A 27844-nucleotide genomic window follows, 5' to 3' on the forward strand; every position below is an offset into this window, starting at 1 on the left:
CCGTCGCGCCGGAAGGGCGTGTGGGCCACAGAGAAGCACCCTGAGGCTGTGCTGTCATCCAGAGTGCCACCCCACCTTTCCAGGGCACAGCAAGGAAGTGCCTGCTGAAAGGATCCTGGGGACAGTTGTCAAGGCAATGTTATCTTCTCATAGCAGCCTGCCTCGGTTCCGGGGCCAGGACAGTGCCCGGCCTGGCTGTGGTCCCTCTACTGACTCCACACACACAGGCAGCTGGGCCCAGGCAGCAGCCAGCCCAAGCACAGTGACCTCCAGCACCCAAAGCTCAGAGTTCCCAGCTGAACCCAGAAGGCACCCCACCTTCCTGTCTCTAGGGAGATGCCAGCCGGTGCAGAAGCCACTCCCAGTCCTCACGCGAGGCCTGGTCACGTGGTGCCCCACCGGGCTGGGGGGATGGTACACTTGCCCGCTGGCCTCCGGTGCTCTCAGGCCCAGCCTCACTGTCACAGGACCAGAGCTCCTCAGGGATGGCCACTCTCCTGGACTTACCCCCAGGAGGGACACGCTGCTGCCTCCCAGGGGCCTTCGTGCCACTGGCCCCTTTCTTTCCACCCCCATATGCTGCCCCTGCCTACTCCCTTCCCTGGCCCTGGGTCGCCACTCCTGTCCTGTTCTCCTGCTGTCCCCACCCCGGCCCTGACCCCAGATGGCTCTCCCTAGAAAAACACTGCAACCCCAGAGAAGCTCAGTCCCCCAAGTCCATCTGCATTTTAAAAAGCCCTCAGGCACTCCCAGCCCAGAGAAGGAAGCTGTAAAGGTGGACGGGTCATGTCAGACTTTGAACCTGCAATGTGATCTCACCTTCCCCATCTGTAAAAGGGGACACTCCCTGCCTTGTGCGATCACATGCAGTGTCAGAAAAAGCACCTGACATGTGACATCCACTTACAGAGGGTTTTCCCTTCTCTTTGGTTTTGGGGGAGAATGGGAGAGGCCTAAGCAGGAGCTCCTGGAACACCGCCCATCCCGGACCCAGGGCTGTAGTCACCTGAACACTCACCCAGATACAGGGGAATTTCACAGAATGAATGTGAGAAATAAAATGAGACATTCAGTTACACAAATTAAACCAAACACAGATGCAGAGGTACCCCATAACAGAAACAGCAACTACTGCCCGCCTCGGATGAAAGCTCTTGGCCAAGGGCCATGACAGCGGTGGGGAGGTTCAGCGGCTGTCCCCAAGCACACGGGGCATTTGGAACCCCCAAGCCCAGCCTGTTCCACCAGGCCACAGCACACACTTTCCTTCCTCTGACGAAAGAGGGTTTGTTAAGCCAACGAGGAGGGAAGCCAAGGACTGCCCCCAGGGCCAGCATGGCTGTGAGCACAGAAGCGGGTTGAGCCACAGGCTGGGGGTCCCATGCAGACCAGGCAAAGCCCAGGCAGGATGCTCTGCGGAAATCTCCCTGGCGATCCAGACCCGGAGCCAGACTGAGCCCCAGCCCCAGAAGACAGGTATCTCCTCCTCCCCGGGGGCCACAGCAGCCACAGAGGCCACCCATGGCTTCCACTAGGACAGCGTGTCTTTCCAGTTACTCTACGTGCCTAAAAGTAACCAGCCCCCTTTCAGGTCTGGTCTGTGATCCAGATGGTGGTCTTTCCCCTTTCCCACCCCTGCCCTGGCCAAGCTGATAGGATTCAAGGAGTGTAGCGGTGCAATCACAGCTGACTACAGCCTCGATCTCCCGGACTCAAGCAAGCCTCCCATCTCAGCCTCCCAAAGCCACTTCCTCCTTTTCTTAGTTGATAGCTGCTGCTTCTTTTTTTTTTTTTTTTTTTTTAATTTTTTGTGTGTGTGGTTTTTTTTTTTTTTTTTTTTTTTTTTTTAAATAGAGAGAGGGTTATACCATGTGGCCCAGGCTGGTCTCGAACTCCTAACCTCAGGTAATCCACCACCTCAGCCTCCCAACGTGCTGGGATTACAGGCGTGAGCCACTGTGCCTGGCCGTTGATAGCTTCTTCTACAGAAAAGGACCCCGAAAACAAACACCTAAAAAGCCAACCAAGAATTCAATCTGCAAGGCAGCAGCACCTCTAGAAATAGCTGCTTTGTGGCCCGTTTGCCTTTTATGTGAAACTTCCCCATTTTGGACCAACGCAGGCAGAAAGAGAAAAGGAGGAAGAGAAGGAAAAGAGGCAGGCTGTGCTGGGGCTGGATGGGTGTGTAGGAACCTGCCAGCAGTGGCTCTTGGGGAAAACCCCACTGGGAGGGTTCTGAACCCCTGCCCCGGAAGCTTCCCTTCTCCCGCACACATCACTTGCTGCCTTGGAACCTGGGCTGCCTCCCTCCCAGAGGCTCAGAGGGGAGCGAGGCCACAGAAAGGCTCCGTACCCCCAGTGGCCTAATAAGTGTGACATGTGGAGGGGAAGTCTGGACAGCGTGCATGATGCTCGGAGCCAAAACCCTGGAGTCCGACTCCCTCGGTTGTGACCTCGGACAAGTTACTTAGCCTCTCCTTGCCTCAGTTTCACCATCTGGAGAATGGGGATACTACCCTAGTCTGACCACCGTGACGTCCAAATGAGCCAGTCAGCACACATCAAGTGCTCCATGAGCGTCCGGCACACAGGTGCTTGTCTCTGTCCTGCGCTTCAGCTCCATCAGTGTCTTCTTCGGACCTGTCATTGGCTTGGGGCAAGGATACATGTGGCCGCTGAGGGCGGTCTGCAAGGTATGGCAACCATGGAGCTGCTAAGTAGACCCTGTGAGTGGGAGGCCCTGTGGGGTGGGCAGGGGCAGATGCCCAGCTGCTCTCGGGGACACTCCAGGCCTGCGCTGCCCTCCACACCCCAGTCGGCAAGTGGTGACCAGATGTCAACCACGGGAGGCATTTCCAGAGGCCACAGCTCTAGAGGGAGGTCTCTCACGGGCTGACAGAGCCAGTGCTCCAGTTTGCCTCAAACAACGTGCACAGTCCTCGGTCACGTCGAGGACCTGCTCAGCCCTGAAAACGAATAACGCAGCCTCTCCACTTGGCACTGGAGAGAGGATGACTCACGGCCCTTCTGCCTGGAAGGCAGGCTCCGGCATCAAATGTCCATCCGCCTCCATCACCCTCATCCATCCTTGTCAGTCCAGGGGCCCAGGCACTGCTGGGGCTGCTGGGCAGGCAGTTCTCACTTGCAAATGAGTGGGACCCTCAGTCCTTCCATCAACATCCTCACGTCAGCTGAGCCTGTGCGCACCCCTAGGCAAGGCCTTTGAGCTGGGCATGCAACACCTCTTCCCACCCAGGCACCCTCCTCCTAGGACACCCCCCCCGCCCCGCCCCGTACCATCCTGGGGACATGCCCCGCTTCCCTCTCTGGCAAGTCCCTGCACAACCCTGAGACCACCTGATAGCCACCGTCTATCCTGCCCAACCTCCCCAGAAGCACCAACAGCACCTCACCCCAGCCATGGCAGGTCTCTGCACCCCTCACCCCAGTCGCCACTCTCACATCTCACGAACAGAGACACTAGCTGCTTCCTCATGTTCCCTGTGCCCGTCCTGGAAGATCCCTGCCTTTAAACCCCAGCCACGAACTGCTGACCTCTGGTTTCCTCTTCCCTCCCCGGGCAAGAGGGGCAGAAGGGGCAGGGACACACACTCCGGGCCACAGGCAGAGGCTTGGCCAGGGTCCTTCTCCCAGCAGTGCCTCCCTGGAGCTGTCTACCTCAACTCCTGATGCCAGAGGATCCCTCTGCGCTCCCCAAGCCCTTAAGACCCCAGCTCAGGGAATCTGGTCTCAGTCATCACTCCCAAGGGACTGCAGGGCCCCAGGACGGCACACATTCAGGCCCAGGAGAGCTCTCCCCATCTCAGAGCCTGCCCAGCGCGGGTGGAAATGGAATGTGGAAGAACCACATCCTCCGCAGCTCCCCCACAGTAAGAGCGAGGACTGAGGGGTGTGGATAAGGTTCCAGGAAGGGGGTGTAAGCACGGGAAGGTGGAAGAGCTCCGGGCGGGTCCATCTGCTCCTCACCTGCCCCAACCCCGCCTGCAGGTGAAGGCCGGTCCAGCCCCAGAAGGCCCAGCCCTCAGCCCACTTACAGAGCCCGCACTGTGCTCCTCCGGCCGGCCCCTCGCTGCCCACCAGAGCCATCATGACCCCAGCACAAGCTGCACATTCGTATTTGTTGAATGAATGAATGAACCCTTGCCAGCCCAGCCACTTGGTGGCTGAGGGCTTCAGGGCTCTCCCAGGGTCCCCTGAGGTCATTCAGCCACTCAGCAGCATCCCAGCAGCAGCAGCAGCGAGGATCCGCACATCATTGCCAGCGCTCTAAGGCGCGGGCGAGTGCCCGTAGGCGGCCACTCTGACCGCGCTTGGTCAGCCCTGAGCTCCGCTCCGGAGGAGCCGGCAGGTGTCTGCGGTGCTGGAAAGACCACGGTGTGGGCGGCGGTTCCGATCCGCAGGGAAGGGCGGCCTGCGCCCGGCCAGGCCCGCGGGTTTTCTCCTCTCTGGGGCTGGCCTCGGCCCCTCCCCCACCCTCCCCTCGCCCCGAACCCCTCCCCTGAGTCCCCAGGCCACGTGGAGAGGACACAACAAAGCCTTCCCCGCCTCCGAGGCGGACCCGACCCTCAGCACTGCAGGCCGCGCCGAGGAGGGCGCCCGGGCGGAGGGGAGGCGGGCGAGGCGCGGCCCGCGGGTCGGTGCTGAGGCCAGGCTCTGACCCCCTCCTCCCCTCTTCCCCTCCTCCGGCTCCCACCGCGGTCGGGCCCAGGGCGGGCGGCGGGCCCTGAGCTCCACGCCGGGGCAGGCGGGCGGGCGGGCAGGGGTCCCGGGCTGGGGCTTGGCGCGTACCCCGGGAGGGGCGCGGGGGCACTCACCACTCTCCAGCCGCGGAGGCGCGGGCGCGTCCGGGCCGAGGCAGCGTCTCCCAGGCGCGCGGACACCGCCGAATACCCGCTTCCTCCTTATGGCGCCCCGCGCGCTTCCTCCTTCGGCCCCCCACGCCTGGGCCCGCCCCGGCCCGCCCCGGCCCGCCCCCGGCGGCTTGCGGGGACACGGGGAGCCCGCGCCCGCGCGGGGCGGTGGAGAGGGGCGGGGAGCCAGCAGCGCAGTGAGTACCGGAGTTTCCATCCTTATCCCTTACGCGACTGTTCCAGACAGTGTCGTCCAACTTTAAGTTAGCCACTTAACTCCAGCGCCGCTGGGATAATTCCTAATGACTCTCCGGGAAACATTCAGAATCCCCAGGCTGTTTCTGGAATAGTATGGGATGGTCATTCTCGGTCCTCACGAAACCAGGGGTTTGGAAAATGGGTGAAGCCATGTGGGTTGTAGAGAATCTGGCCCAGCCCCTCACTAGTCTCTGTGCTTGTTATTCTTTAATTATTTGGATATGCAACTCTGATTAAAAACAGAAGTTTAACATATAGATAATGCTGGGACTGCAGGCGCATACCACCACACCCAGCTAATTTCTTTTTCAGTTTTTTGTAGAGGTGGAGGCGGGGGTTGGGGGGGAGGTGTCTCCACCTCTGGAGGCGTCAGGTTGATCTCGAACTCCGGGCTCCAGCGATGCTCCCGCCCCGGCCTCCCAAAATGCTGGAATGACAGGCCAATTCATGCATCCCCAGATGCAGCTCTCACGGACAGCGCTGCTGCAGAGCCATTTGTGGGCGTCTTCACTTCTCTTGAGTGTGATACCTAGGACTGGAACTGCGAAACATAGGGCTGGACGAGCTTCATGGTATTAGAAACTGCCTGCTTTCCAAGGTGATGCACACCGTTCGGCACTCCCACCAGCCCTGTTGGAGCCTCCAGTTGCTCCACGCCCTGGCGTGGGCTCACTCCCTGAGCCTGCTGTGGGGCCTCCACCTGCTGCCCTCACTTCTACCTGGGCTCTCTAGACTCTTGCTTCTTTTATAAAAGGTCAGAGGATGTCACTCACCCTTTAACATCCTCCCAATAAAAGCCAAGTTCCTTTCAGTGGCCCGCAGAGTCCGACGTGACCTGCCCTGCTCTAAGCAAATTCTGCCCCGTCCCTGCTCCTCCTCCCCATGGCCTCTGGCTTTCCCCGGGCCTCACTTCATTTTCCTCCACAGCCGGCATCGCAGCATGACATACTATGGGGTCGTTTGTGTGTGTGTTGCCTGCCTCCCCTCTCGGAATGTAGCCTCCACGAGGACAGGGGCTTGTTTCCTGCACGCTCCTCACTCAGGCTTCGCACTTCCGGGGGTAAGCAAATGGAAGATCCTGTGAGCAGGGAAACGGTCAGACGGCGTTAGGGGCTGGTGCCCTGCAGAAGACGAAAGGGAAACTTCATGGGCTGAGGCCAGGTCATCTGCAGGGTGGTGTTCAAATTCATGGTGCAAAGTCAGCAGGCGCCCAGATGGGAAAAGAGAGGTACGTGCACCTGGGCACAGGAAGCTGCAGGGGTCCCTCCCAGGGCAGGCGAGCGCTTGGACAGTGGGGCACAGTGGGCAAGGGGCCAGTGGGGCGGCCTGAAGGCAGGGAGGCTCCAGCAGCCTGGGTGAGCAGTTGGATTTTATCCTAATCACTGTGGGGGCCACTGGCCCTGTCATGCAGGGCAGGACCTGTACCAACTGGCGCTCCCAGTCACTGCCTCTCCTGTTCGCTTTTTGCAGGTCTCTCAAGTGCTTCTTACAGTCAGGGTAGAGTCCCCCCACCTCAATCCTTCCTGTCCTGATTTGCTGCCTCTATGATGCTTTGGGCTTCAAAATCTATCTGCAGTATTTGTAAAATGAGAGAAGGTGATGTTTCCTGCAAAACAACCACTTCAAAAAGAAAGGGTGGCGGGGTGTCAGAAAACAATTCAGGGGGTGAGGGACTGGGGGGGGCTATGGAAGGGCCCAGGGAAATTCCGGGCATGATGGGATTCTTCTATGTAGGGATTGTGGTGGATGCCACACAATTGTACACTTTTGTGAGAACTCTGCACTAAGAATGGTGAGTTTTACTGTATGTAAAATTATACCTTAATTAACACATGAAACCATATACACATACATGACAGAATGATGACTTTATTTTTTTAAAACAGGATCTAGCTCTGTCACCCATACTGGAGTGCAGTGGTGCAATCACAGCTCACTGCAGCCTTGACCTCCCAGGCTCGAGTGATCCTCATGCCTCAGCCTCCCAATTATCTGGGACTACAGGCGTGCACAACCACGCCTGGGTTTTTGTTTTTTTTTTTTTTTTTTAAGACAGAGTCTAGCTCTGTCGCCCATGCTGGAGTGCAATGGCACGATTTCTGCTCACTGCAACCTCCGCCTCCTGGGTTCAGGTGATTCTTCACCCTCAGCCTCCCGAATAGCAGAGATTACAGGCACCCACCAACATGACTGGCTAATTTTTGTAGTTTTAGTAGAGATGGGGTTTCACCATGTTGGCCAGGCTGGTCTCGAACTCCTGACCTCAGGTGATCTGCCTGCCTCGGCCTCCCAGAGTGCTGGGACTACAGGTATGAGCCACTGCACCTGGCCTTTTTTTTTTTTTTTTTTTTTTTGAGACAGGGTCTTGCTGTGTTGCCCAGGCTGGTCTTCAACTCCTGGGCTCAAGCAATCCTCCCACCTCGGCCTCCCAAAGTGCTGGGATTATAGGAATGAACCACTGCATTTGGCCTGAATGGTGTTTTTGAAAATGAAAATGAAACACCAAACCCAGCAAGGTTTGACGGGGAAGGCGAACTGGCGACCACATAGTCACCTTTGGCCTTTGGTTCTGCTTTTTGCTGCAGTTTCTCACTGTCACTTCCTGCCACTGGGCTCCTCCCCCTGTGAAAACTCAGCCCCCTCTTCCTCAGTTCCCCCTTTGCAACAGAACGAGGCTGGCATTTTCTAAAGCATTCTCGGGGAGTCCAGTTCCTAAAAGATTATTTCTAAGTCCACTGTTATGGGCTGACTTGAGTGCTCTCAAAATTCGTAAGTTGAAGCCCTGACCCCCAGGACCTCAGAACGTGACTGTGCTTGGAGATAGGGACTTTCCGGAGGTGATTAAGGTTAAGTGAGGTCACTGGATGGCCCTGCTCCTATCTGACTGGTGTCCTGATGGGGACGTGGGCACCCGCACAGGAAAGGGCCCGGGGAGAACAACACATTGTCTCCAAGCCAGGGAGAGAGGCCTCCGGGGAGCCCAGCCCTGCCTGCGCATGTAGCTCTGCCTTCCCGCTCAGAATCGTGAGGAAACCCGCTTCTCCTGTGCAAGCCTCCAGTCTGTGGTACTTGGCGTGGCGCCCCCGGATCTGCATTGCCTCCTGCTCTGAGCCACCCGGCCCCACCGGAAGGGCTGAGCTGCTCTCCCTTTCACTGCCTGTGTTCTGGGAAACTTTCAGAATCCCCAGGCTGTTTCTGGAATAGTCTGGGGTGGTCATTTTTGGTCCTCACGGAACCAGAGGTTTGGAAAGGGGGTTGCAGAGAATCTGGCCCAGCCCATCACCAGTCCCCCGTGCTTGTTATTTATTCTTCAATTACCTGGATATGCAACTCGGATTTAAAACATCAATTTAACATACAGATAATGCTGGGACTGCAGCTTCGCCAGGTGGCCTTCCTCTCATGGTCGGGAGGCCTCACGCCTATCTTGTCCCCCCATGGTCAAGGGAAAAGGGCAAAGGTTTTTTGTTTTTTTGTTTTGTTTTGTTTTGTTTTGCAAAATTCAAACCTTTCCCTCCTTCCCAGGTCTGGGTCACTTGCGACCCTCCTCTCAGGCTGCTTCTGACAGGCCCAGGTCACAGCCAGCTTTAGGGGAGCTGTTGGGTCCTTCCGAACTCCTGGAATGATGTGACCTCTCCGGCTCTGGCCCCGGCCCCGGGCCTCCAGGTCAGACTCGGCCCAGACCCCGGTTCACAGGGAAGCAGAGCCTGGGGCTGGCCTCCACCAACTCAGACACCCGCACACAGGCCAGGGGAGGGGCTTGGGGACAGCTCTGGGAGGGTCCCTGTTTGCGCTGTAGGTGTCCAAGGTGGGGTGTGCAGAGTCGAGGTTTCCGCACACCTGAGGGACTCTCGTGTGAGGACAGCGCAGGGCTGGAAGCTGGACTGCGGAAGGCGAATGAGACAGCACTGCTGGCTCCCTCCGCGCCACGGACTGGCTCCTGTGCAGTCTCAGGGGCGAGTGTGCTGTTGTCATGTGCGTGTTTTAACTGAGATGTGAGCTGGCACGTTTTCTTTTTCTTTTTCTTTTTTTTTTTTTTTGAGACGGAGTCTCGCTCTGTCGCCCAGACTGGAGTGCAGTGGCCGGATCTCAGCTCACTGCAAGCTCCGCCTCCCGGGTTTACGCTATTCTCCTGCCTCAGCCTCCTGAGTAGCTGGGACTACAGGCGCCAGCCACCTCGCCCGGCTAGTTTTTTGTATTTTTTAGTAGAGACGGGGTTTCACCGTGTTAGCCAGGATGGTCTCGATCTCCTGACCTCGTGATCCGCCCGTCTCGGCCTCCCAAAGTGCTGGGATTACAGGCTTGAGCCACCGCGCCCGGCCGAGCTGGCACGTTTTCTCCACCCAGCTCCATCCTGGGTCGCCCCACGTTGCTGCACATGTGGCTCCGGTGCCCTGGGGTCCCCACTGTGGCAGCCCTGCATTTCGCCCACCTGCTTCCCAAAATATGGAATCCCAGTGACCTCCAACTTGTCGCCATGACAAACCACTCTCATATCCTCAAACATGGCGCTCTGAGCCTAAATGAGGGTTTCCTTAGAGAGAGATCTGGGGACCGAACCGTAGGGACAGAGCTCCTGTCTAAGCTGGGCCTGTGGTGAGGTCTTCCCGGCGGTACACTTGAATCCCACAGCAGGGCTTGCTGGCCACCCTGCTGCATCCCCGCCAACACCGGGCAGGATCTAGCCTCCAAAGCTTTGCCGGTCTAATAGTATAAAACGATACCTCGGTGTTATTTTGGTTTTGCATTTCCATGGTGAACAATGAGTTTGGGCATTTTTGTTCAAAAGTCCTTTGGGAGTTCAAGACCAGACTGGGCCACCGGGAGTTCAAGACCAGCCTGGGCAACTCAGTGAGATGTTCATCTCTACAAAAAATAAAAAAGATAAAAAAATTAGCCAGGCATAGTGGTGTGTGCCTGTGGTCCCAGCTCCTCAGGAGGCTGAGGTGGGAGGATGACTTGACCTCGGGAGATTGAGGCTGTGCTGAGTTGTGATCCTGTCAGTGCACTCCAGCCTGGGCAACAGAGTGAGGCCCTGTTTCTAAAATGAAAACAAACAAACAAAAAAGAAAAGTCCTCTGGGTTTCCTCTTGGTATTACTCAGCACAGGACAGAGTGTCAGTTTCCATCCTCAGGCAAGCAGACGCTGAGAGAAAGCTGGGTGGGAGGTGATACCCAAGAGGAAGGGGTGGGATTGGACAGGGACAGCCTTCAGGTCACAGTGGGGATCGGACCCCTGGGAGGGGAGAGAGGGAAGGAGAACTGGTCAGCTGTGAAGCAGATCTGATAGGGCCCTGCTGCCACACCAACAGCCGCTCAGGGCCAAGGATGCTGTCGCAGGAGCAAGGGACAGACCCCCATACCGCTGGCTCAGTGCCTGGAGCACGTGGCCTCTGTGGCTGCAGCCCGAGCCTGTTGGCTGAGGCATTCCACGCACCTGGAGAGCACATTGTCTGTGGAAGGAGATTGCAGCGTTCCCAGGGCTCCAAAGCAGTAGCAGCAGCACCTGGAGAAAGAAGACGTCCACCATCATCTTGATGGCAGACGCTTTCTGCAGGCACGCTGCAGTAACAGACTGGGAGCTCCGGGCCTGGTGTATTGCTAGCTCAGTCTGACGGGGTCCCGGCTTTCCTCTGAGGGTCTCCTCCCAAGAGTGCCGAGACTGATGCTGTCCCATCCAGCATCTCTGCAGTCATCAGCCCTTCACATCCCTGGGTGAAGACAGAGAGACAGTGCACAGAACTCACTCCCAAGTGACGGGGCAGAAGTCAGGACAGAGAACTCTACAAGGGACACTAGTGCACTGAAGAGCAGGGCGTGGTTCTGACCACAGGCATTTGTGCATCTGGAGGGCAGAGGGAGCATGGGCACGGGGGTCTGGGCGGCCTCCCAGGCGGAGGTCAACAGGACCGCGGGAGGCCTCTAGCTTGGTGGTTAAGAGCTCAGCCTTCAGAGTTTGTTTTCTCAGCTCTATCCCTGACGAGTTTCATGGCTGTAACTGGCAAGGGCTGCCCCCAGAAAAGCTGGCCGCCAGCTCCCCCTCTCCTGAGGCCCCAGAGCAAGTTTCTTGGGCCCCGATGTCCTGTCATTAAGGAGATGATAGTACATTCCTCAGAGGCGGGCTGTGAATACGTGAAACGCGAGGTCTTAGGCACCCAGCACGCGCTCAGGAAGCGTGGCTTGTGATTAGCCGGCAGTGCGGTCGGAGGCCCCTAGCAGCTCCATTTGCTGGGAGTGGGGTGGATGGACTCCCTGTGGGTGCTTCAGGCCAGGGGCTGGATGGTGGCTCCCAAGGGGCATGGGGAGAAAGATAAGAGCAGAGGGGCTGCCACACACTGCCGTTTTCCCCTTCCACCCCAGCCCTCTTCTCAGTGCACCCTTGGAACTTCACCCCTCCCCGCCAGCTGCCCCCACCGCCTCCCCCTGCCCTGAAGCCCCTACTCCGACCATCCACCCCGGGCACTTCCATGCTCTTCTTGATGGTGGACTCGCTCCAGGTGCCGCTCGTTCCCCGGCCACGCCGCTGTGCTCTCACTGAAGCTCACGTGCTCTCACTGAAGCTCAGGTGCTCTCGGAAGCAGAAGGAATGAGGGGTGGAGGGGCCAGTGTCCTCCTGGCCTGAGGACAGGGCTGGGGAGGCAGGGGCAGAGTTGGTCTGTCCCCTGCTGGCCAGGGCTGACACGCGGTAATGTCTGTTACCAAGTGGGCCATTTCTCCCTCCTGCCCCTCCAGGCATCTCATCCCCCCACACCGCAGGAGGCGAGGTCTGCACAAGGCCTCTGCTCCCCTGGGAACAAGCCCATGGGCTCCATGGTGCCTCCTGGTCCCTGAACTGGAGCCCGCCCCAGTACTGGTGGGAATCTGATTGCTGGAGTGAAGGATTTCCTTCTTCCTGGCCACCCTATTCCCCTCATCTCTGGGACAGAAAGCGACAATGCCTGCCTGAGACCTGGGGTGGAAAATCAGAGTGAACGCACACCATCGCATGGCAGGGAGGCCAGGGGCACAGAGCCCTCCCTGCAGTTAGTACCCCAGGAACTGGGGCTGCAGGGATGGCCCAGGGCTCTGCCAACATCAAATGGCCACAGCACAGGGGCTGGTGGCTCCTGGCCAAGTTAGCACCGACCACAGAGCTCCCCTCTCTGCCTAGACTCAGCTCTGTGCCCTGACAGCCTAGAGCAGGGCCTGGCTGGTGGTGCCTGGCTGTGTGGCTCCCTGCCCAGGAGGTGCCTTTCCCAGGCGCTGGGACTTAAAGGGCCGGTGGGTTGTGAGGGCAGGAGTCTTGCTGGAGGAGAAGGGAGAGATGGCAAGATGCAGGACCAGAGCCGGGCAGGGTGGGGTGGAGGGGGGTGCAAATCATGTTCACCGCCATGGTGAAGACCAGTCCCACCCACCGAGCGGAGCAGCAAGTAGACCCCAGGGATTCCCCAGCCCCCGTGCTGGGGCGGGTGTGGCCCCGCAGAAGCTCTGGGAGGCTGGCGTGACTCAGCTTTTGCAGAAAGACCAGTCTGGGGTTTCCCATATTGCTTCAAGCAGCCTTTTCCCTGGGACTGCTCTATCTAATGCCAACAGCCTTCAGCTGCTAGTGAGCCCTCGCCACCAACTTTTGGAGGGCTCACTCCTGAGGCCCAGGGGCTGGAAAACTCTGAGCACGGCCCTCCCAGAGTCTGGCTGTGGCTCAGAATGGGTGCTGGGGCAGGGCAAGCAGGATTTCCCAGGGGGGGCTGGACCCTCTGGCGTCTGCCCCAGGGTTGGCACAGGCCAGGGACCCCCATGCTATCCTTCCTCTCACCCTGCCCTTTCTGAAGTGAACTCTGGATATTGGTCAAATCAAACCCGGCAGAGGGAAGGGAGTGGAGGACCCGGTATGGGGTCCCGGCGTCGGGGGAGCTGTACCCGGCTGGAATGTTTTGCATGGTGATTTGTTAAAGGGATATTGAGCAGAGGGTAAACCAATGTGTCTAGCATTCTGCTCAAAGATGCAGAAACCAAGAATGCCACGTGCAGAGTGAGTGGCGTAGGCTGTGGGCCCCCCGGGGAGGGGCTGAGTCTCAGCACTGCAGCCTCATGCTATGCGAAGTTCAGACCTGAGATAGATGAGAGGCCAGGAGACACACGCCTCACCTTACGTGACGTTTCTGCCACCTTAATTCCTGTGTTAGTTTCTGTACCAAATCTCCCCCACATGCGATCTGACCCCGTGGCATCCTTCCTTTCCTACAAACTGCATGAGGCCCAGGTGTCATCCTCCTCCAGCCAGAGGAGCCACTGTGGCGTTTCCGGCCATTGGCCTGGGCAGGAGCTGCTCCCACGCGTGCCATGGGCAGGGCCGGATCAGCCTTCAGGGAAGGGACGCCTGTATGGGACCAACTCAGGCAGCCACAGAGGGATGGCTCAGCACCCCACAAAACCCAAAGTTCACAGCGTCTAGGATCTGTTTACGGGGCAGAGAAATGGATGTTCTTTTCCTAGTTCAAAGGTAGAAACTGGCTTGGAGAGCCACGTCCAGCATCAGCCAGCCAGGCAGAGGTCTGGTCTAGCGCTTGGTTCTCACAGGCATGTGGCCTCCAGTAAAGGATCTTCCTGGAGAGAGGGAGGAAGGCTCTTGGGATCATCTTTAGAGATGCTGATGGAGAAAGGAGGGGCTGCAGGTGGGTGCGTATCCCTTTATCTAGAATGCCTGGGACCAGAGATGTTTCAATTTTTCACATTTTGGAATCTTTGCCGACATGATGCTCAAAGGCAATCCTGCATTAGGGATCCTTAGCCTGTATCTCAGTTTTGAACGTTGGATCAAAAGTTTTGAATGGTGGATCCACCCCGAGGACTTCCCCGAGTGGGGTGCTGCCACCCCAGGCCCTGTGTGGGAAAGCCAGCTTCAATAGTACACGTGCCATTGGCTCCCAGCCCCAGCCGAGCTCACCATCCAGCTCTCAAAGCCAAGAGCAATTCTTTGGCACCTGAAAATGCATCAAAATTATGACGTTTATAACTGCCTTAGCCCTGCTTAATCTCTTTCTCTACACCGAATCTCCTCTCCACTGCGCGTGCTTACGCCTACGTGCTCTGCTGCCACAGTGCCTTGCCAAGAGCGTGACTGTGCTTTAGTTCTCCCCAGGGCCTTGGAGAACTCTCCAGGGAGGAGGAGAGGACGGTGCTGGGGGGGAGGAGGTTGGGGGTGGACCTTGTTCTCATGCCCCTTGTCTCATGCACGAAGTTCTTCACCCTCTTCCAAACGTTGACCTGGTGGGAGCAGAGAGGACACTCTCCCTGGGGCCAGGGATAGGATGCCCGTGCCTGGGAACACCAGCAGGCCTTCCCCCCTCGCTCGGGGCTCTGCAGGGTTCTGGGGGCTGGTGCTCTCTTTGGTGCCATCGGATTGCTTCTGCTTGTGGGCCTCGCCCTAGGGCTGTTCACCGAAGTCCTTCTTATCACAATCCTGGCTTGAAATAAGTGAGTTTCTGATTTTCCATCCCTGATCCTGCCCTGCATCTTGATTCTGAGACTCCTCCCATCCCACCCTCTCCAACAGCAGCGACCCCTCCCATTAGCCGCACGCGATCGCTCCAAGATGAAAAAGCACTGGCAGCCATCCTGGCTAACACAGTGAAACCCCGTCTCTACTAAAAAATACAAAAAACTAGCCGGGCGAGGTGGCGGGCGCCTGTAGTCCCAGCTGCTCAGGAGGCTGAGGCAGGAGAATGGCGTAAACCCGGGAGGCGGAGCTTGCAGTGAGCTGAGATCCGGCCACTGCACTCCAGCCTGGGCGACAGAGCGAGACTCCGTCTCAAAAAAAAAAAAAAAAAAAAAAAAAAAAAAAAAAAAAAAAAAAAAAACATGGCCACACCAGGGGAAGGACAGGAAGAATTCTCTTACCAGCCAGCAGCGGCAACTCAGTAGCTACAGACACAGAGGGCGGGGGCGGTCGGGAATGACTGGCCGTGGAGGAGCCGGGACCCGCAGGAGCTGCCAGCTGAAGTGGCCTGACTGGGCAGGTGGTCCCTATGCTGGGCCTCCGGGCGGAAGGCGTCCCAGAGCCCTGGTCGTGGGCACATCCCAGCCCCCCGAGGGAACAAGTTTGGTCCGAGATACATTTTTGAAAGGTATTTCATTCTCTAAAAACATTTTTCTTTTTTGAGGCGGAGTCTCTCTGTCGCTCACTGCAAGCTCTGCCTCCCGGGTTCACGCCATTCTCCTGCCTCAGCCTCCTGAGTAGCTGGGACTACAGGCGCCCGCCACCACGCCCGGCTGATTTTTTTTGTATTTTTTAGTAGAGATGGGGTTTCACTGTGTTAGCCAGGATGGCCTCGATCACCTGACCTCATGATCCACCTGCCTCGGCCTCCCAAAGTGCTGGGATTACAGGTGTGAGCCACCGCGCCAGGCCTCTAAAAACATTTGTAAAAGAAGTAAGACCCTCCAGGGAAGGGGAGCTGCTGGCTGCCAGGTGCCTCTTTCTCCTTTTCTCCCAAGAAAGACCTGGCAGCCAGTTTTCTGGGGAGACAACCAGGGGCTAGAGAGGCAGGTTTGGGCCGGGTGCAGTGGCTCATGCCCATAGTCCTAGCACTCTGGGAGGCTGAGGTGGACGGATCACCTGAGGTCGGGAGTTCAAGACCAGCCTGACCAACGTGGATAAACCTCCCCTCTACTGAAAATACAAAATCAGCCGGGCATGGTGGCTCATGCCTGTAATCTCAGCTACTCAGGGGGCTGAGGCAGGAGAATCACTTGAACCCGGGAGGTGGAGGTTGTGGTGAGCCGAGATCGCGCCATTACACTCCAACCTGGGCAACAAGATCAAAACTCTGTCTCAAAAAAAAAAAAAAAAAAAAAAAAAAAAAGGAAAAGGCAGGAGAGGACACTCATGGGGGCCGGCCACTGAGAGGCTCCTCTCGCCTGCTGGACCTGGCGCCTGTGGGTTGAGCAGTCCCTCAGCGCTGACACTCCAGCATCCATCTGGACAAATCCTCATCCTTGATGATGGCCCTGTGAAGACTCAGGGACCCATGGCCTGTCCCTGGAGCTGCTGCTGGGACAGCAGCTCTGACCTGCTGCCTGGATGGAGGGGTGGCTGGGGGCAACAGGGCTGGCCGAACACTCTGGGAACACTGACTCCACAGGGGCCCAGCAAGTTCGTGAAACGGGGGGCTGGCCTGGAGCTGCAGGGGGCTGCCTCCCGAGTCCTCCTAGGGTTCTCTCTTTTTTTTTTTTTGAGACGGAGTCTAGCTCTGTCGCCCAGGCTGGAGTGCAGTGGCCAGATCTCAGCTCACTGCAAGCTCCACCTCCCGGGTTCACGCCATTCTCCTGCCTCAGCCTCCCGAGTAGCTGGGACTACAGGCGCCCACCACCTTGCCCAGCTAGTTTTTTGTATTTTTTAGTAGAGACGGGGTTTCACCGTGTTAACCAGGATGGTCTCGATCTCCTGACCTCGTGATCCGCCCGTCTTGGCCTCCTAAAGTGCTGGGATTACAGGCTTGAGCCACTGCGCCCGGCCATAGGGTTCTCTCATCACGAGGCATCTATGCATCTGCATGGGCCCCGACTCCACAACCTCCAGCCTTCCTATGTGCTTCCTCATCCTAAGTTGGTCACCAGTCCCAAGTTGGTGGAAGGAACTCGAGGTACCGGCCAGGTGAGTGATGTGACCAGGCTTACGCTGGGGGAAGAGACAGGAACATATCCCACCAGGACCCTGAGCTGGTGCTCACCTAACTTGTGCTCCCTGCCGCCCTCTTGCAGGTGGGCAGACACCAGCAGCTGCAGTCGGTCTTGTGTCACACAGCTGCGCGAGGTGGCTCCACACGCACCCACCGGGTCCGGAGGATGCTGCCCCTGGCTTGAGGACCACTCAGTGCTGGCAGCCTCACCACAGTCCAGGTGTTGACTGTGCAGGGAGGCCCTCAGCCCCGTCCACCTAGTCCTGGGCCACCCCGCCCTGGCCCCCACGGCTGGAACCCAGCCTGCTCCAGTACTGGATGTGCCCTCTGTGGCTTGGAGGCCACGCGGGCAGAAAAGGGGCTGTGGGTGCAGCACACGTGGCCTACCCACAGCAACTGGAGTCCACCTTCCCCAGCAAAGCCCCAGCTGCAGGAAGACCTTGCTTGGGGCAGGGGGCACACAAGGGGGCTGCTGAAAAAGCTCCTGGTGAAGCCGAGCAGCCACAGGCTGTTGAAGGGGCCATGGGCCTGGTCTCACAGGCTCCTGGGCTGTGTGGCAGGTGGCTCCAGTCCCCAACCAGTGTTTGGGTAGTATGGCCTCTCACCCTCCTCACTGGGCATCACTGGGGAGGGTCATCCGAGCAGGGGTCACGAAGTGGAGAGGGTCTAGTACATGGGCCAGTGTGGCCAGCTTATAAAATGGAATAAAATGGCACGTCTTGTCCCGTCATCATTTTTGGCTGATTAAGACGGGACTGTGTGAGGATTCAGGGTTCGGGAGGGACACTGGAGCTGTTAGATGTGGCGGTTCATGAAAGAAGAGCATCTTATGTGTTGTTTTAAAATAATTTTTAAAATTAAAAAATGATAAAGCCTATACATTTTTTTTTTTTTGACAGAGTCTCACTGTCGCCCAGGGTGCAGTGGCACAATCTTGGCTCACTGCAACCTCCACCTCCCAGGTTCAAGCAATTCTCTTGCCTCAGGCTCCCCAGTAACTGGGATAACAGGCGTGTGCCACCGCACCCAGCTAATTTTTGTATTTTTAGTAAAGACGGGGTTTTGTCATATTGGCAAGGCTGGTCTTGAACTCCTGACCTCAGGTGATCTGCCTGCCTCGGCCTCTCCAAGTGCTGGTATTACAGGCGTGTGCCACAGTGTGTGACCTTTTCGTGTGCTTCTGACAGTGGCACTGGCCTGGCCCAGCAGCCTTCCTTTCTGGTGTCCTCCCTAAAGTAACACTTATCGTTTCCTGCTACCTGAGGTGGCTATGAACTGCAGCTCAAGCCTGCCTGGTGCAGCTCCGACAAGCAAGCCCTTCTGAGGAACGAGAGCCTGGGGGTCAGGTGACTACCAAGCCCCATTTCCTTTCCCAGCAGGCAAGTGACCCAGCTCTCTTCGCACAGGATGTCCTCTAGGGCCACAGGATATGCACTTTGAGCTGCTCATTCATTTCTCTCCTCTGTCCTACCCGACATGCCCACATGTGTCCTGGCCAGGCCTTTGTTCTGGAATAGGTGGGAACGCAGCTGGAAGGACTGGGAGCCAGCTTCCACACGTGACTTCCAGCCGGCCTGCGGGCGATGCGGCTGGTGTGCACACAGCCGCTGCGGTCTTTCCCTCCCCGCAAGGTGCCTCTGGATTGTCAGGGGCCAGCCATGCTCCCAACAATGCAACGCACCAAGGGAGCGGTTAGAGAGAGAGCTGGAGGTGACTCGGAGGCTTCTTAGAACAAAGAGGAGCTGGCCTCCTGCTCCCTGTCATCTCCTGGGGACAATTTTCAGGCTAAAGAGGAGGGACCCTACTGAGTGACCTCCGGATTGCTGAAACATCTGAAAGGTTTCGGCGTGGGTGCTGCAGACCCCATGCATACCATGGGCTCCCAGGTCAGCTGTGCTGCAGGACAGAGCCAGGCAGGGCTGGAAGGAGGGCTGCCAGGACCACAGCATCGCCCTGACTTGGAGTATCTCCAATTTGAAGAGCCCACTTCTCTTCCAGAGGCTACTGGGGCTTTGTGTGAAGAGTGGCTGCTTCTCCAACTTGGCTGCCTAAGACATTTACTCAAGTGACAGCAGTTGGTGGCTGAGCCAGGATATTATGGAGGACTAAAAAAAGCACAAACTTAAAAAAAAAAAAAGATGCCGGGCGCGGTGGCTCAAGCCTGTAATCCCAGCACTTTGGGAGGCCGAGACCATCCTGGCTAACACGGTGAAACCCCGTCTCTACTAAAAAAAAATACAAAAAACTAGCCGGGCGAGGTGGCGGGCGCCTGTAGTCCCAGCTACTCGGGAGGCTGAGGCAGGAGAATGGCGTAAACCCGGGAGGCGGAGCTTGCAGTGAGCTGAGATCCAGCCACTATGCTCCAGCATGGGGGACAGAGCGAGACTCCATCTCAAAAAAAAAAAAAAAAAAAAAAAAAAAAAAAAAAAGATGCATTCTTTTTGTTTTTTTTTTTTTGTTTGAGACGGAGTCTCGCTCTGTCGCCCAGGCTGGAGTGCAGTGGCGCGATCTCGGCTCACTGCAAGCTCCGCCTCCCGGGTTTACGCCATTCTCCTGCCTCAGCCTCCCGAGTAGCTGGGACTACAGGCGCCCGCCACCACGCCCGGCTAATTTTTTGTATTTTTTAGTAGAGACGGGGTTTCACTGTGTTAGCCAGGATGGTCTCGATCCCCTGACCTTGTGATCCACCCGCCTCGGCCTCCCAAAGTGCTGGGATTACAGGCGTGAGCCACCGCGCCCGGCAAGATGCATTCTTTAAACAGTCTTGCACACACCCAGGCAAAAGCTAGATGTATAATACTTTGCACCTACACCATCCACCTGAAAAATACAGTACAATGACGTAAGAAACACACTATTTCTTTGAAAAACATTTATTTAGCGTAAAACAGACCCATACCCTTCATGGGTCAGATGTTACCACCTTTAAAAAAATGTTTTTTAACTCTCCTTCCTGTCCCACTGAAAAAATTTTTTTGAAAGGGTTAAGAAGAGTCTATCATTGCTGGTCAAAATTGGCCTGAGGATGGCCGCCAGGGGCAAAGGCCTGAAGGCATCACCTGGGCAGGCCTGGAAGCCCACGGGGAGTGGCACCCTCAAGCCCAGGGGCGGGGGCGCCCCCTCCCTGCCCTCCAGGGAGGCTGCATGCAGACCTCCACAGTGCAGCCTCCAGTTTAGTCAGCCTCGAGTTTGGGCTGCTCCTGCGCCTGGTACTTTATGTGTATGATACATGTGTATCCATCCTGCTTCCCTGCCTTCAAGGGAAGACTTAACTCTTGGGAAGAAAACCTGCCTGGAGATCGCTTCACGCAGCAAGTCACCAGAGTACTCAAGTCAACTGCAAACGAGTGGTTACAAAATGGGAGCTTTAAAGAAAGTGCTCTCCTAGAACCGATGTCCTCACAGTCAGGAGTGGGAGGCTGGGGCTGCTGTGCGGGCCTGCGGCTCCATGGTGCCTCTCTGGAAAGGCTCGGGTCCGCTTTCCAGACTGCAGGCCACTGTGTGTGCTGCGGAGGATGCCACAGTGTTAAGGCTGACTGGGACCAGGAGGGGACGCTGGGCTCTCCTGCTACACCCGGCCACTTGTAGCAGATTCCTAGGCCACACTCCTTCCGAGCCACTTTGCAAACTGCTTCCCCGTTGTGGGGCCAGCAGGAGCTACAAGGGCCAAAGGCGGCTCTGCCGGGCCTGGACTGGTTTTGTGGCCTTCGATAGGAGAGGTCTGGGACAGGTCACACCGCAGTGAAGGTCTTTTCCCACATCCAATTTTATGGGAAGACTGGGGTTTGAAGATGGAATCTAGGAACCCTCCTCTCCCCTTTTTTAAGTAAAGAGAAAAGGAGACCTTTGCCTCACGTGAGAGCAGGTGGAGGAGAATCAGAGCTATGGCAGCCACTAGCAGCGTACTTCCTGGATGTGCATGGGAGAGAGATGGCAGCTTCCGGACAGGGATGACACAGGTTCTTTGCTCCTTTGCAGTTGGGATGAATGTTCAAGTTGAGGCACAGTGTGGTTCCCATGGAAAGCCCAAGGTCAGCACGGCCCCTCGGCCTGCTCCGCTACGGGATGCCTTGGAGGCGCCAGGCCTCTGCTCCCAGCTGGCCCCAGCCCAGGGAGGCGGCAGGCGGCTGGAGCACCCCTAGGGGCAGGTGGGTCTAGCCCGGGGGGCTCCTGGCTGGACTATGTGCTAACTGCTTTGATGGACAAGCACCCTACCCCCGATTAGCTCAGTGGCTTGAGCTATACACAGCCAGGCTGGTGCAGAACCGTGAGAAAGGAACGGTTTGGCTATAGGAGCTAGTGATTCGGGGCTTGCCACCCTTTATGGCCCCATGAAGATCCGGCACAAGGCAGGTGCTCGTCGCCCTTGGGAGGGAGGGAGGGCAGGAGTCTCTTATCTGCTCGAGAGAGGCCAGCCTGCATCCCAGCATCCACTATAGCTCTCGCGTTTCCGTCTGGGTGAATCTTAGGCTGGGAGGAGGGACTTCACCAGCCACGATTCCAGGGTCCCACCCTGCACCCTCTTGGCCAGTGTGGACGAGGGCCCATCCTGAAACCTTCTTTAACACACGTGTGGAGGAAGGTGATGCCCTGGCACCCAAACTGAGAGAAGGGTGAGTTCTGCAGAGCCAGAATTCTCATCGGGAGGGTGAGAGTGGCAGCTCTGCTGTTAGCTTGGTCCAAAACAGAACGGAGATGCCCCCTCATCACGTGAGCGGTCCAGACCAGGGTGAGGCAGGCACCAGGTGCAGGAGGGGACAGAAAGCTGTGAGCAGGACCCAACGGGGGTCCTGGGCAGCTCCCTGATGCCAGCCAGGCCAGTGATACGAAGAGAAAGGCTAATAAATAGATGCACGTGGCGAGCGCCGGGCAGCCCCGGACCAGGCTGCGTGGGACGCAGCAGACGCCGCTGTGGCTCCCGCACCCGGGCATCAAGTGATCAGTGTCTCTAGTAAAGATATACAAACCAAGTTACTTCTTTTCAAGTATTAAAAAAATAAGTTAATTGACAAAAAGGGTTTGAAGCGGCTGAGCGTCCTGCCAGGTTGTCAGCTTCATTTCAATGTGCAAACACAGGAAAGACACCGAGGAAGAGGCCACCTCCTGCCCCGACATCGATGTGGAACAGGGACAATGCCTGTCTGCCAACTGGGGGCGCAGAATGTAGGGCCTCATCCTGTCCCCCAAAGTCAGCATTTTCCAGTGTCAAAATGGTGGTGAACTACAAGCAAAATGCAGCAACCCACAGGCCTCAGGCCGCAGCCAGTGAGAGGCCCCGGCATTTGGCCACTTAGGGTCCAGTGTGTGGTGTTCGGCGGGAGAGTGGATCCCGCCTGCGTCCTCCTAATTTGCATAATCAATTCCGGAGCCTGCCCACACCTCCATGTCTCCTGTGATGCTGGGGTGGGCATGACTGGACACCTCCCCATCCCGGGTCTCAATCGCACCCTGCTTTCATGGGGTACTGTGTACGTCTCTTTGGTGGTGCTCCAGGGAGCATGAAGAAGACAGTGCCCCTCGCAGGCTGTGGTGGCGCACTGTGGTTCTGATGGGAGCAGCTTCCCTCTCTTACCAAATGTGCCAGTGGAAGAAAGGGGCACAGCCGGCACATCCTCAGGGGGCGTGCGGGGTGGTCCCCTGCGTCATGCCATACGCACCGTGCTCCTCCTCTGAGCGGCAGGTCCAGGTGGGCCTCCTCCCAGGAGGTGGCGCCATCTCAGATAACCACTGTCCCCTGGGGCTCCCCACTGCACGCGGGACTCGACCACTTTCCAAGCAGCACACGGGCATCTGAGCGTAAACTCCAAGGAGGTGCCAGGCCTCCTCAGATCGCGGCTCCAGGTGGTTTGGAGGCCACTACCCGGCCAGGCGGATGCCAACAGAAAATGGAGCGTTGGGTGTGAGCTCAGGACCAGTTAAGGCTGAAGCCCTTGGACAGCATGGCAGCCTCCAGGTCCTTGTCCTCCTCTCTCTCCCGGAGCCGCTGCTCCTCCAGCAGCGCCACCAGTGAGTCTCTCTGCTCCACCACCTCCAGCATCTCATTGAGAATCTGCTTCTCTTCAGACAGCTCCTCCTCAGTCTTAAGGTGATCTTGAAGGAGAAGAAGGCATGAGGTGAGGGGCCTGGAGGTGGCACCCACCCTGGGCTCCATGGGTGCCTCACCCCACTCACCTTCCACTGCCATGCGTTCCCGGAGCTCCTGCTGCAGTCGGCTCTGCCGGTCTTCCAGCTCCAGCTCCCGGGCACTGAGGAGGGAGGGCAGGAGGGACATAAGCCACAGTGACTGGGGACCACCCCTCACCCCCAAATCCGGAAGGACCTCCATGCCTGCTGTGACAAGCATGGCACCGACACCCCCTACCCAAGGCCACTCACAAGATCATCAGCTCCGACTCGTAGCGCACCATGGCGTTCTTCTCCTGCACTAGCTTGAACCACTCCTGCATCAGCTTGGGGTCGTCCTTCTTGCCCATGCCTGCCGAGGGAACATTCGTGTCGGGTGCAGGGAGTGCCGTGCCCACCCTGGCCCGCAGGAATCACACGGGGCAAATGTGCAAAGAGGGCCGAGCAAGATGCTGCCGGAACTTCCACTCCCAAGCCAGGCCCAAGGTTTGCCTGCAGCCCTGGCGCCCCGGCGCCCCCTCCCTGGGGCCTGCGCTTCCCCGTGTCCTGCCATCCCTGCTCCCCCGTCAGCGACCTCGCCAGTGGGGACCTTGCCCTCCCCGGGGCTGGTTTCTGCCTCTCCTGCTCCCTGTGCTCTCCTAGGATGACTTCTGTCGCTTTCCCTCTTTCTTCCCACTCAATGTTTATTTAGCACTTGCCATGTGCTAGGTCTCCTTGGAGGAAACCACTCTCGGAAACAATGCAAAGTGAATTTGTAAACTGCACCCTGCCCTCAGGTCATGCTCATTAACTCAGCTCTTTCTTGGGCCACTCCCCTCTCCAGGGGCTACCAGAATAGATGCCTTGTCATTTGTTTACCTCCTGACCAGGCAGAGAAGAAACCACCCCTTAACTTGTGGCCTATCAAGCTTCCGGATGCCTCCCGCGGGATCCCTCGTGGTCGACGTAGGGATCTCAGGATGGCCACCGGGTTTCTCACCAAGAGCAGAGAAACACTAGCAGCCCCTGGGGATGGAAGGAGGTGGCCACGCCCTGCCCTGGTCCATCCAATAGAATGCCTGTGGCTGGTGGCTGCCTGCTAGCTCAGGCTGCCTGAACCAACAGGTGCCCATACCAAACCTCCCCCGGGGCGGCCTGACCGCTGGCTTCACTGTGGCAGGAGGACAGAAGGAGGAAGTCTCCAAAGGACCAGGCCACCCAAGGAGGGAACAAGGTCCTTTTCCTTGGAGCACGGAAGTTCATGGTAAAAGTGTGGTCCCGCCTAAAATACATGCTGTGTCAGTGGCTCTTCAATATTTTTGGATTACAAACCACTTTGAGAATCTCATAAAAGCTAGGGACTCTCTTCCTAGAAAAATGCTTATGTGTGCAGAGCAAACCATTTGATGCAGAGTTCCAGGCTGCTCCTGGGCTTCCTGCGGCCCATCCGTGGGCCTCAGGTTAAGGGGCACTAGACGGGGACATCTTTCAGAGGCCCCTGCACTCTCTGCGTCGCTTGGCAGGGTGTGTTCTAGGCCAGTTAAGACAAGCCCAGGAGTGTGAGGAACACAGCCTCTGAAGGGCCAGCCACAGCCCGAGCCCTCCCTCACTGCTAGCCGCCTTTGTGGCACATGGTACACAGACACGTCTCTTATCTGCAGTGGTGTCTGCTAGGCAGTTAGTCTCTACCCAGTGGCCACACCGAGGAGGCAGAAATGCACTATGTTCAACAAGCAGGGGTTAGTGTCTGTACCGTGCCCTAGTGCCCATGCGGTTCTGCTCCCAAGGGGGTTCCTGCCCCTGAGCCTCATCTGAAGGACGAAACCCCCCGGCCTGTCCAGCCCGCGACTGTGGAGTGCCTGCCTGAGGGTCAGGGGACCAGCGCTCTCCTCACCCAATCCAATAGGCTTGGGTCTTGGCTTTTAAGCCAGTCCCCACTCAGTTCCATGCACTGCTTTCGGAGCGTCTCTGCACAATGTGCCCACACAGCCGTGGAGGAGGGGCCCCGGCATGCAAGCTGTCCAGTGCGCCCGGCCGCGGCGGCACCAGGGAGACTCTCCCGCTGCCCACCTCCCCGCGAAGACACAGAAAATGCCACCGGAGACGTGCGGACAGCGCTCACTAGCTACGGCGAGCTCGCCCACGGCCGCCAGGCAGGGGCTGTGGTGTGTGGGCGAGAGTCGGGTGAGCGCTGTGGATGGCAGGTAAGAGTTAGCAGGGTTAGTCATGGCCACACCCCCCACATGCCTTTCAACGACAATCTTATCACCACAACAGACTTCAAATCAGACAAACTTAAAAAACACACACTCGGCAAGACACGAGGTAGAGAGGTTTGCTTTCAGTGGTGGTCTGGAAAGGGGCCCGAGGGCGCTTGTGTAGACCAGTCTTTGTAAGGACAGTATTCCTTGACGCTCCCATCCAAATCGCTGCACGCAGGCGGGAGGCTCCTCACCTGCTTCCCTGCCCCTCTATCTGGATCTGAGACTTAAAGGCCCCAGCCATGAAAGGCCAGCCAATGCTGCAGCCCTGAAGGGCCCAGACCTGGAGGCTCTCTGGCTTCACTCTGCACCCTGGTCCTCCCCATAGACAGTCAAAGGGATACTGTACCTTTAGAAACTGCCACAGACTCATGACATTTTGTAACAGGACCATTGAGGGTCAGAGAGAGAGAGAGAGAGAGAAAGAGAGAGGTAGGTGGGTTCTGGCTCTGTGTTTGACTACTGTGGCTACACCCCCTCCGAGGTAGCGGGGATGGGGTTGGCGAGGTTACGTTACCTTCCTGGACACAGCAAGGGCAGAAGGAGAGAGGTCTACGTCGTGGAGTCCCGCCACTGGGCTCAACTTCAAAAGGACCAAACAAGGAAGAGGAGGAGGAGACGGAGAAAGACAAGAAGGAAGAGGAGAAGAGGAGCAGGAATTTGGAAGTGGAGAGGGACAGGGAGAAGGTGGAATAAAAACAAGCAGAGGACAAAAAGCATAAAAAGTGAGAAAGGAACAACAGGAGGAAAAGAAAAAAATACAAGAAATGGAGAAGCAGAAACAAGGGAAACAAAGTCTACAAATGAATTAAGTCCTTTTTTCAGCATGGAACTGAACGAGAGCAGACCCAGCTCCGGGCAGCATCACAGACGGGGCGTGGGCTCAGAGCAGCGGTGTGAGTTCCTCCAAGAGGGATGACGTGTTCCCTACATGATGGCAGCAGTCGGGCCACAGGGCCCTCCCGCCTCTACTCCTTATCAGGAGGGCAGTGGCATCTGGGTTGTCATACAGTGGCCTCTGGGGCCTTGGGCCCCCTCCTCGAAGCCCCTGGATAGGTCTGCCTGGCTCTCAGACAGGCTGCATTCGGTAAGTGGCCAACACGGCTTCCAGGCTTGCAAGTGACAACCTGGGGTCACCTCCCAGACCCACATGGAATCCTCTAAGATGTCACCACAGGTATGTGCTTGAGGCAAAGCTGGCCTTGACAAGTGCAGGGCAAGGGGGGCCTCTGAGTCTGTGGGGGCAGCACCCCATCCTGCGATGGGCCTCCAGGACGCTCACACCGGCGCTGCTTCCAATTCTGAGCCAGAACAATTTTGGGGAAACGTACACACACAGAGGTGACTTCCACCCGTCCGTGTCACTGTCCCCTCTCTCCCCCAGGCACGGGGAGAGCCAGCCACCCCCTTCTTCCTTCTGGTCCTTCTATGGCTGTGCGGGGACCTCATGCTGCAGCTGGGGGCTGCCACACTCTGGACTGTGAGACCAAAGGGGTGGGCTGACAGGACATGCCGAAACTCACAGGAATGATGCTGGGAGGAGTGCTGGCGGGGCACCGAGAGCCAGTGTGCACACACATCTCTAGATCTGGGGTCTCATGCCTACTCAAGGACGAGGGAGAGGAGTTTGGCAAGGGACCATCACAGAACCACAGAGCACACACAGGGACAACAGAGCCCAGGAAGACACGGGGCCTCGGCCCACGGGGAGGGTGGTGTGTGGTTTACAGAGAACAGGGTTGAAGAAATGGCCTTGACTCAACAGAAGGCCAGCAGGACACACGGCTGGCTGGGAGGCCCCTCTGCGGTGCCGCTGCATGAATACAGGTGTTTTCTGCCTTTGAACCCTTCCAGTGTGGTGCGCAGTGCTGTGGGCACACTGAATCTGCTATTGGGTACAACTTCGAAAGCAAAGCCAGGGACAGCGTGCACGCGTGTGAAATGCTGCCTGTACCCAGTGCGCTCAATACACACGGCACAGCCAGCCCAACGCATGGGTGCGAGGGAGGGTTTCTTTCCGCAACAATATTCTCTGCCTTACAGCCGACCTAAGTCAACCTCGGCTGCCAAGTGTAGTCTGCGTTGAGGCTTGGAACACCTGGATGAATCCCATCAAATACGCCCGTGCACACTCCCCGCCACCTCCTGCGACCGGTGTCACAGGTGAATAGGCCACGCTGTGGAGTGGAACAGCGCCCATGTGATACACGTCCACAACACATCCAAAAGGAAGGGGCAGGCGCCTGCACGGGTGTACATTACAACATGCGTTTCTGCTTTCTGGACAGCACAAAATACAGCTTTCAGCTGTTTTTCTGTAGGCCACATCCGCATACGCCCTTCCCAATACAGAGGACAATATAACAGAGTACTGGGAACAGAAATTACGAAATGAAATTAGGGAAAGGGAGCATCAGGTAAAGCAAGCATTTAAAGAAACCAAAAAGGCTTTCTCCTAGCAAGAGGCGGAAGCGCGTGTCAGTGGCGGTGAGTCCACGCCGCACTGATTACCTTCGGACTTCCCTGTACGCTCCACCACTTCCACAACGAACGAGGCTACTTTTATAACCAGAAAAAAAGCCCTATCAATACAATTTTCTTTTTTTTTTTTTTTTTTTTTGAGACGGAGTCTCGCTCTGCCGCCCAGGCTGGAGTGCAGTGGCCGGATCTCAGCTCACTGCAAGCTCCGCCTCCC

General features: G+C 57.3%; 2 protein-coding genes and 1 long non-coding RNA gene across 23 annotated transcripts in view; 1 reads left to right on the forward strand and 2 right to left on the reverse strand.

Annotated features, from left to right (window-relative positions):
• Positions 1–4938, reverse strand: part of LOC105480751 (BH3 interacting domain death agonist) — a 37961-nt gene extending 33023 nt beyond the window's left edge. The window contains exon 1 of one of the 2 annotated variants that reach the window (XM_071079990.1): positions 4836–4938. Coding sequence is in view for 1 of the 2 variants with exons in the window: in XM_011739920.3 (XP_011738222.2) it covers positions 4056–4132 (77 nt within the window). In the remaining variant the exon portion in view is untranslated. Of the gene's footprint in view, positions 1–4055; positions 4430–4835 lie in introns of those variants that run through there. The other variant, XM_011739920.3, reaches the window with a different exon arrangement.
• LOC105480749 (uncharacterized) lies at positions 4930–10998 on the forward strand. Of its 4 annotated transcripts, none has more exons than XR_011613877.1 (4): positions 4930–5068; positions 5589–6357; positions 6600–8795; positions 9919–10998. It is a non-coding gene; the product is annotated as an uncharacterized lncRNA (long non-coding RNA). The 4 variants fall into 4 exon arrangements; XR_011613876.1 differs by having other exon boundaries at positions 6600–6725; positions 8655–10998; XR_003017817.2 differs by having other exon boundaries at positions 5589–5727; positions 6057–6357; positions 6600–10998.
• Positions 10999–19643: 8645 nt separating this feature from the next.
• The window catches only part of LOC105480748 (microtubule associated monooxygenase, calponin and LIM domain containing 3), a 232628-nt gene continuing 224427 nt past the window's right edge, over positions 19644–27844 (reverse strand). For 12 of the 17 annotated variants that reach the window (XM_011739905.3, XM_071079991.1, XM_011739913.3 and 9 more), the window contains 4 exons: positions 25667–25732; positions 23162–23261; positions 22958–23031; positions 21758–22876 (listed from right to left, as the gene is read on the reverse strand). In XM_011739905.3, the coding sequence (XP_011738207.2) occupies positions 22692–22876; positions 22958–23031; positions 23162–23261; positions 25667–25732 (425 nt within the window). In that variant the 3' untranslated portion in view covers positions 21758–22691. Of the gene's footprint in view, positions 22877–22957; positions 23032–23161; positions 23262–25666; positions 25733–27844 lie in introns of all 17 variants that reach the window. The other 5 variants (XM_011739910.3, XM_011739912.3, XM_011739914.3 and 2 more) reach the window with 2 other exon arrangements.

The sequence above is a fragment of the Macaca nemestrina genome, chromosome 15, assembly GCF_043159975.1.
Source record: "Macaca nemestrina isolate mMacNem1 chromosome 15, mMacNem.hap1, whole genome shotgun sequence".
Lineage (NCBI taxonomy): Eukaryota > Metazoa > Chordata > Mammalia > Primates > Cercopithecidae > Macaca > Macaca nemestrina.